Source organism: Bison bison, unplaced genomic scaffold, assembly GCF_000754665.1.
Source record: "Bison bison bison isolate TAMUID 2011002044 unplaced genomic scaffold, Bison_UMD1.0 scf7180017850860, whole genome shotgun sequence".
Classification (NCBI taxonomy): domain Eukaryota; kingdom Metazoa; phylum Chordata; class Mammalia; order Artiodactyla; family Bovidae; genus Bison; species Bison bison.
Window position 1 is genome coordinate 8,062 of NW_011481433.1, and position 9,027 is coordinate 17,088.

Genomic DNA, 9,027 nt, shown 5'->3' on the forward strand with positions numbered 1-9,027 from the left:
AGGGCCGCCCAGGTCAGGTCATGGCATGCATTTCTCTCCTCCGTGCAGGTGGGCACGGGCGCCGGCGTGGGCTTTAACGTCAACATGGCTTTCACCGGCGGCCTGGACCCCCCCATGGGAGACGCAGAGTACCTCGCAGCCTTCAGGTGAGGGTCCTGGCTTCCACCCCGTGGGGCACTTAGGGAGCAGTCGGGAACCCCCCACGGGGGCCCAGCTCCTGTGGGCTTCACCGTTCTCCTCTGACCTTCACCTTCCCTCGTGAGCACGCCCCCTCCATCCCTGGGCAGTGCTGTGTGCTGGCACTGCAGGAACCGGTCTTGCTGTCTCTGCGTTTTGGGGGATGAACCCCAAGGCTTCTCACAGTCTGCTCTTCAGGCCAGAGGTGGCATCCCCAAGACTGTTTCTCACCTTCCGTCTGCAGGGTTCCCGTCTTGTGCGTCTCATGGAAACCAGGACTCCGTCTGGGGTCTCAGTAGTAAGAAAGTGAGGGAGGCTGGGGGAAGGTGTCAGAAAGCATGAGGTTAAGGAGAATCGGGTGCTGCGGTCTGAAAAGGCTCCTGATCTCCTAATTCTTCTCTCAAAAAACCTTCTGTGAGATGATGGGAAACAGAAGTGAACATCCCTCCTCTGCTGACATAAAAATCGGGAGGTGACTCCCTCGGTCACCCCGGTTCCGTTGTGTTAGGCTGGGCTGGGGGAGTCAGGTACAAGGCGATTCTGTAAAGCCGTCTTTGCTCTTGTCATCGAGCCGTGCTTTCTGCTTCGATCTGGGCCACATTGAAGGGACTCCTGGGGCTGGTAGCACTAACCAGCTACCTCCTGGTTAGTAGGAGATTAGTAGGAGGAAACCCCGCCTCCTGTTGCGGTCAGAGCAAGTGGCTGGGGGGGGGGGGGGAACGGGGGGGCAGCCCCTGGCAAGTGTGCGTCCAGGGCCCCTCGGAAGGAGGAAAGTTTTCCTCAGTAGCGAAGCCCAACAGACCTTCCGTCTTTGTTTGAGACATGGCCTCTGCATCAGGCTTTGGAGCCCATCAAGTTTCCAAGGGACTTTCCTTCCTTCCTCTTGAGTGCGTGCTCTGGTTGTCCTGCATGCGGGCACGTGTGTGTGTGTGTGTGTGATGTGCGTGTATCTGTGTGTGTGTGTGTGATGTGCCTGTATCTGTGTGTGTGTGTGATGTGCCTGTTATCTGTGTGTGTGTGTGTGTGTGAGATGCGCCTGTATCTGTGTGTGTGTGATGTGCCTGTATCTGTGTGTGTGTGCCTGTATCTGTGTGTGTGTGTGTGATGTGCCTGTATCTGTGTGTGTGTGATGTGCCTATATCTGTGTGTGTGTGTGTGTGTGTGTGTGTGTGTGTGTGATGTGCCTGTATCTGTGTGTGTGTGTGCGGGTGTGACCCACCTGTATGTGTGTGGGCGTGCATGCGTGTGCACATGGGCATGTGCGTGGAGGCACGCATGGATGTGAGCACGGCTGTGTCCCACCTGCAGCTGAGATCCTAGCGAGGGCCAGGCCATCAGAGCTTGGCTGAGGGCCCTCCCTGCTGCCAGCCTTGGGCTGGGCTCTGGGTGGGGTGGCCGTAGGGGTCACACGACCCGTCACAGCATCTGCCCCCTCATCTGTGCCCCAGCCTCAGGGGCAGCTGTCTGGGTCTAGGGATGCAGAGGCCGGGCCCCAAGGGGGGCTCCGCCGCCGTGAGGCCCTGCCGCCTGCCACTTGGTTCCCACAAATGGTGGGTCAAGCGACGAGGTGCGCAGACAGTGAGAGCAGCCGGTTCAGACAGGACCCCATCGCCTCCTCAGAAGTCCCGCGGGGTCGTCACCCAGACACTCTCTCCTCCAATCTCAGTGGCTTAATGCTCTTCTTTCCTCTTCCTCTTGGTAAGATGTAATGCAATCGTGACATTGTCCCCCCCCTTACTTAGGGGAGAAGGACTCCCCCTAAACGGACACCACATCTGAAAACCGCTCACGTACATGATTAAACGTCAGCTTCAGGAAATCAGAACTGGCCTTCTCTGTGGAGGCCATCACCGCCCACCCCAGGACGCCCTCCAGCCCCACCCCGAGAACTGGCCCTCCTCAGGGGCTTCCTGGGGAAGAAAGTGTCTGGACTCAGCCCTGAGAGGCATGAATACAGCCCAGTGACCTCTGATGCCTCAGGGGACCCGGCATGGCTGAATTCTGGTGGAGGCTGTCTTGAAACTAGGGGTTAAAGTGGTAAAAATGGCGGTTCCCTCTTCCTTCAGACCAGGTTCCGACTGAACCGGCCTCCAGGGCTGTCTCGGGGTGCTGGGCACGCTGATGGGGTGGAAAAGCGGGCAGGAGGCGGGTCCTGGGGGTCGCCCCCTCCCCGACCGCCAGCATTACGATGGACCCCTCACCCAGAGTTGCTATTGATGTCCCGTTTTAATCTTCTGCCAAGTGTATACATGGTGATGCCCTATCAAGTGAACTTTTTAAAGCTCAAATAGCCTCTTTGAAAAGGAAAATTGTTTCAGGGTTTTTTTCTTTTATTGATTTTAATGTAAAATAGCACTTTGAAGTTTACAATTTATGGTTCCCTGGGCATCGATCAGAGTGGGGAAGGAGGGTCAGAAGCCGTTTCCCCTCCTCTGCCCGCTCCCTGGGGGCCCGGACGACGCTCGCCCCATGCCTTCCAGGCGGCACCTTCTGCTGAGACCCACGCCTGCCTTGTTGCATTTCAGGAGATCAAGCCCGAGATGAAGAAGAGATAAGAAAATTGCCCCTAATGAAAGCCAGAGGCAGCAGCACTTTCTCCTGGGCCTGAGACTCTGGGAGAAAAGGGGACTTTAATTCAAACCAGCCAGGCCAGCAGCTTTGAAGTCTGCTGAGCAGCGGAGGCCTCCGGGCCAGGAGATCCTGGTGTACTTTTCTTAACCCCTCACTTCCCTGCCGCCTGGCAGCGTGGGGTGCAGGGGCCGGGACTGCTGCTGCCCTCAGAGCACTGTGTGGGGGGAAAGGCCGTGTTAACAAAGGTGCTCAGGGATGGTGGAGCCGGACCATCCCAGAGATGGTGGAGCCAGGACTGCTCATGCTTTCAGAGCCCAGTATGGGGTACAGGCCGTGATATAAAGGTGCTCAGGGATGGTGGAGCAGGGACTGCTCCTGCTCTCACAGTGCCCTGTGGGGGGAAAGGCCGTGTTATAAAAGTTATCAGAGATGCTGGTGAAACCGCCTGTTTGCAAGTGGAAGTCTTCCTCTCTGAGTGAGGTCGGCCTCTATTCTGAGAAGCTGAGCAGGTTCATTTCATTTACCCAACCTTTGAAGCCCTGCAGGAAGGTTGAGGGGCTTTTGTTTCTTCCATGTTTTTTTTAAAAAAAAAAAAACACTGGTTGGTTGTTGTTGAGCTAAACTATACATAAAATTTGACCCTCTGAAACACGTGCGAACATCTAGTTTGGGGCGCTGGCTGCGTTCACAGTAGCGTGTCTGCTCCGGGGAGACTGTCCCTGAGGGCCTAGCCCCTGGGGGCCATGAACACACCCGCCTGGACCCCTCTAGCAGCCACTGTAGCTCTTCAGGGGCGTCCAGGTCTTCTCGGCAGAGCGTTTATCCGAGGACATTTCTACTGCAATGATCTTAGAAGCAGAAGATAGAAGTAAAACCTCGGAGTTGAGCGATGCCATGTTTAGCCCGCGGTCACTGCACCTGTGTACAGGTCGGGGGTGCACGTGCCTGTCCTCGTGGGTGGCAGGGCCCCGGGTGAGATGGGCCTGTGCCGATGGCATGCGGCGTCCTCCTGCCCTCGGGTGGGGGCCTCGTGGTGTCGGGGCGGGGGACGCTCCCATGGCTGGTCGTGGAGCCTTCAAGCACAAGGCTTCCTGGGGGCCCCTGACAGGCGGGGCCCGGGCCGCAGGGCCAGGAAGGGGGCGAGAATACATTGGGGTCTGGAGTGGCGAGGTGCCCGCCCGCTGCCCAGGAGCCTGCCGGGGGTGGGGAGGAAAGACGTCCACACCTTGGCAGATGGAGGTTGGCGAGCAGAGAGCTAAGAGGCCAAGCCTCGGGGATGCGACTCCGGTGGGGGGCAGGGTGGGGCAGGCCTGTGTGGGGAGGCGGCAGCAGGGGCGGCCTTCAGTGGCTTTCAGCCTGGCTGAGGCCACGGCGTCACTGCTGGGGGGCCCGGCCCGGGCAGTCACATTCCCATCATCACTGTCTTCCTTCACATCCCGACTCTCAGCAGAGCTTGGGTACTTGATGAGCAGGTGCTGGGCCCCTGGCCTGCAGTCCTAGTGGAGAGGGTGGGGTTTCAAGAGGATGTGGGCCCCCATAGCAGGGGCTCAGAAGCCAGGCTCCCAAAGCAGGGGGACTCAGAGGCTGGGACCCCCAGGGCAGGGACTCAGAGGCCAGGCCCCCCTAGGCAGGTGTACAGAGATTCCAGATCCCAAAGGGCACATACCTCCCCTTGCAGAGCATAAACGAAAGGAAGTTTTCGATGATCAAAATGCCATCACTGAAATGGTGCTGTCGGGCTCCCAGCAGCAACCTTTGTAAAACCGGGTCTGGACTCAGGGCTCGGCCACAGTCAGTGTCCTCTGCCTGGCGCCTCCAGCCAGTGAGCGCCCTCCTGGCAGGAGACGTGAACTGTGGAACCAGCCAGAAACACAGGGGTGAGCATGAGCAAGGAAGCCTGTGGGGCGAAGGCTCCGGGGGCCGCATGCGAGGGGTGTTTAGGGCCAGCTTGCGTGGACAGTGCCCCAGGGCATCGGAGGGGCAGAAGCAAGCCAGGGGTAGCATAGCAGACAGAACCTTGGTTCCAGCCAAGGCCCTGGAACCAGTGGGCACAGCCCCCAAACACGGCACCGCAGCCCACTGGCCACCAGGTCATGTGCCCCCAGCTGGCGTTGACCGCCAGTCTGGCGGATTTGTGCGGGCCCCAGTTGGGTGGTGTATTGAGAAGTCATTTCTTCTTTAGAAGTTGGAGCCCGCTGTTGGAGCCAGCTCGTGCATTTAGATTTCACTGTGGGTTGGGAGTTGGCTGTTGGCACGGCAGAGTCTGGCCGTGTGAGGTTACAGTGCAGCTGATAAGACATGATTCTGGGAGCTGCAGGGACCCCGTAGCACCCCGGGCACTGCCGCCTTCATGGAGCAGCCAGGCTGGCCCAAGCAGAACAGGCCGGTCAGCGCCGTCCCCCCTGTCGTCTGGCCTGCCGAGCCCTGGCACCCGGCCTGGCTTTTCCCCATGGAAACCCGGCTGCAGGTGTGAACTTTCCAGCGAGCAAAGGATGGAGGGATGGGCAGAGCGCATGTCCAGGGCAGAGGCGCCGGGCCGGGTCCTAGGCGTCACGGGCCAGGAGCTCAGCTGCGCAGGTACTTTGCGCGTTTGCACCCCACCCCACAGGGCGCGGAGGCCCCGGGACCTCCACTGCTCATCCCTGTCGCCATCTCCCCCACCCCCCGCTTTCCCACGTCCAGAGCTGCACCTGGCCTCCTCCTCTCTCAGGGTCTCCTCCCTGAAAGCGGACTATTGGTGGTCTGCTGCCCTGGGAGGCTCCTGGCCCTCAACGCTGTCCTCCTCTGTTTTCCCACTGAAGGTCGCCAAGGACCCCCTAGACCCATTCGCCTTAGAGCAGCAGTTTGAGGGAAGGCCTTCAGTGGATATTTAGATCTTGTTATTTTCAGACTAAACTGCTCATTAAAACTTCATCCTAGAAATAAAATGTCAGGCAGTTTCCCATTTTCTTTGCAGCAGCTGTTAACCAGTCACAGGCTGGCAGCTTGCTTCTGGCACGAGGGTCCCGGGCAGGGTGATGCTGGGAGGTCCAGAAGGCAGGCTGGTAGACACTCAGTAGTGACGCGTCCAGCCCTCTCCTACCCACGAGGAAGCCAAGTCCTGTCAAGGGAAGACGACGTTTCTCGGGGCTTAGGGCACACTAAAAATGCGTGCTGCACACCCACTCAGCACACACCGGGCAAACAGCACCGTCTCAGATTTTCTTACTGTAGCAAGCATTCGGGATTACAGCATCAACCGTCCCAGTCAGGAAGAGGAAAGGAAGGTGTGCGCACGGACATCCGCTTTCCCAGGTGCTCAGACTCCCGCCTGGACTGTGCGCCAGCCCCCCTCCCCAGACCTGTCACACACGCATGCACACACCGCATACCCACACGCCAACACGTGGGATCATCCGTGCTTTACAACTTGTTATGATTGGCTTTGGGGCGAAGCCACACACCAAGCACAGACGCCAGGGACCCTCTCGGTATTCACCTCCTTTAATGATGATTTTCACAGGGCTGTTTTTTTTTAATTTTGTGGGGGGATTAGAAATGAAATCGCTCCGCGATACTTCAAAGCAGAGCAGCAGAGCGCCCACATGCACTTGCTTCAAAACGTCTGCCGGAGCTCTATGAATGAGCCGGCGTCTGCTTGGAACGTCTGTGGTTTTCATTGAAACACCGTGCGGGCTTTAAAATCCCTACCAAGATTGCGGCCGAAGCCGGTCTCCCGCCCAAAGACAAAGTTTATGTGACAAGAACTTCATTAAAAATAATTGAAAACCAGCCTCGCTGGAATGATGAGGGCTCGTGCAGAGGGCCCCGCCGGGTGCTCGCAGTGGGGAACGATGGCCTGTGCGTTTGTGGGCACAGACACAGCTGCCGGGCGTGGAGGGAGAGCAGACGGCTTTTCCTGGATCCCAAGGCGGCCCCCCCACCACCATCCTGGACCAGGAATTTCCACACAAGCCCCAGGGCCTGCTCTGATGCCTGTGCTGTGTTTAGAAGACCGCGCTCGCAGACTTCCCTGGCGTCCAGCAGTTGAGGCTCTGCGCTTCAGCGCAGGGGACACAGGTCCGACCCTTCGTTGGGAAACTAAGATCCCGCATGCCGTGCGGTGCAGCCAGAAAAAGAGGCCATGCTCTCTACATCGCGTCTCCAGTTCCTGTGAGCTCTCGTCCCACTGGCACCGAGAAGCGTTCAGAGCGGGGGCTGGCATCATGCATGGAGCAACTTCAGCAGAGTCGGAATGGCAGGAGTCTGGGGCAGGGCTGGTGGACGGCAGCCCAGGGATCAGGTCCCACCTTGTGTTTTTTTAAGTCAAGTGGCCCAAAGATGGAAGTGTCTGCTCCCTGGCCCTCGGCAGGAATGCTCTCAGCCCCTGATCTGATCCACATGCAGCGTTGCTGGGCTCTGAGGGGTGGCCCCCAAGGCCCAGAGCCTGAGTCCTTGAGAACATTTCCATCAGCTCCGCAGAGGCTGTTCAGGAGGAAACTGAACTGGACCCAGCCTCAGAGGAAAGAATAGAAGCTGCCAGCTGCTGAAAGGCCCACCTGGCCTGTGACTCCCTGGTTCCAGAAGGGGATTTCCTGGTGGACGAAGGGCCAGGGGTGAAGTTGGTGAGTCTTGGTGGTAGATGCTCCCTGCACCTGACCCGTCACAGGTGGATGTCCCCTGGGAAGCCCCCTGGGCCATGCATGGTCGCAGGAGTCTGGCCGGGCCTCCTGGCTCCTCACCACGGTTCCTGCAGAGCAGGGGCCAGGTCTTCACCTGTGTGGCTCTCCAGGGTTCTCGGCCCTCCCCAGCCTGAAATCAGAGGGACCTCTCAACAGGACCACAAACCAGGATAGTTCCTAGATGGAGAAGTATTTAACACTGAGCATTCTGTTTCTTATGGACATGAGTTTGGGTAAACTCCAGGGGTTGGTGATGGACAGGGAGGCCTGGGATGCTGCAGTCCATGGGGTCGCAAAGAGTCAGACACGACTGAGCAACTGAACTGAATTGAACTGAACTGATTCTGTTTCTTTGGCCAAAGTTGTCATCTTCCAGAGTTGACTTTGCTGTCACAAACGGTGATTTTATGTCATCCTGATGAGAGCCTGTGGGATTACAGGGGGGTGCCCTGTACCCATGGTCCTCCCTGTGACCTGGCCTGTGGCCATGGTGTTCCCTGGGCCTTCTCTGTGCCCGTGGTGCTCCCTGGGCCTTCTCTGTGCCCATGGTTCTCCCTGGGGCCCGCCCCGTGCCCGTGGTGCTCCCTGGGGCCCGCCCCGTGCCTGTGGTGCTCCCTGGGGCCCAGCCCGTGAGGGGCGGTGACCATTGGTCACGCCCAGCACACTGAGCCCCTCGTGCAATCTTCTGAAGACCTGGCAGGGGCGGGAGTGTATCTCAGAGGTGAGGAGCCGGGCAGGAGGAAGACAGAAAGTCAAGGGGGACATTCCAGGCCTATGAGGCTGGCTCTGGGTCAGACGCTGGACTAGATGGACGGGAGTCTTCCTGGTCTCAGCAGGAACTGAGATTTCCAGGCTGAGCCGTACACTCAGGCTGCGAGCTCCTGAGGCAGTTGTGTTAACAGGAGCTTCCCCCCACTTTTCTTGCCTTGTGTCCTGAACGTAACTTAGCGCCTGACCTCCTCAGCGTCTGTTAATAGTACTAACCAGTTGGTTCTCTTAAACTGGGGCATCAGTTGTCCCTTTAGGGATCCTAAGTGTTGAATTTCTTTCTAATTAGCCTTACACGTCCCTCCTGCACCCCAGCAGCGGGTCATTTGGTCCGTCGCAGCTGACGGCATAGCCTTGGGCTGTGGTCGTCGAAGGCCAGGGTGGGGGCTCCGGGACGCCCTCACCAGCTCGGCTGCCCGGCCCCGGGTCCCCAGTGCTGGGCGGTGCCCCGGAAGCCCCAGCAGCCAGTGACAGTGGCCATCCTGGGCCGACACACGTCTCCCCCTCTGCCCCGTGCAGGACTGTGGTCATGCCGATCGCCAGCGAGTTCGCCCCGGACGTGGTGCTGGTGTCCTCGGGCTTCGACGCCGTGGAGGGCCACCCCACGCCCCTCGGAGGCTACAACCTCTCCGCCAAGTGTAAGTCAGGTTTGCGGGTGGCCGGGTGTCAGATGCGCGGTGTGCACACCAGGCTTCCCCTCCAGTGGCCGTGGAAGGAGACTCCACCCCAAAACCCCAAAGACATCTTACTGAAACCACGACACCGGCTCCCCGGAGAGCACGAGGCCTGCGGCAGGCGTGCAGCCAGAAGACCAGCAAGCCTGGGGCCTGCCCTCTGCTGCTGTCAGCTG

General features: G+C 59.0%; 1 protein-coding gene across 1 annotated transcript in view; it reads left to right on the forward strand.

Moving 5' to 3' along the window:
* The first annotated feature begins 52 nt into the window (after positions 1 to 52).
* The window catches only part of HDAC4 (histone deacetylase 4), a 21,398-nt gene continuing 12,423 nt past the window's right edge, over positions 53 to 9,027 (forward strand). Inside the window, exons 1-2 of the mRNA XM_010849455.1 lie at positions 53 to 146; positions 8,697 to 8,815. Coding sequence (XP_010847757.1) covers positions 85 to 146; positions 8,697 to 8,815 — 181 coding nt within the window. The 5' untranslated portion in view covers positions 53 to 84. The remainder of the gene's footprint in view (positions 147 to 8,696; positions 8,816 to 9,027) is intronic.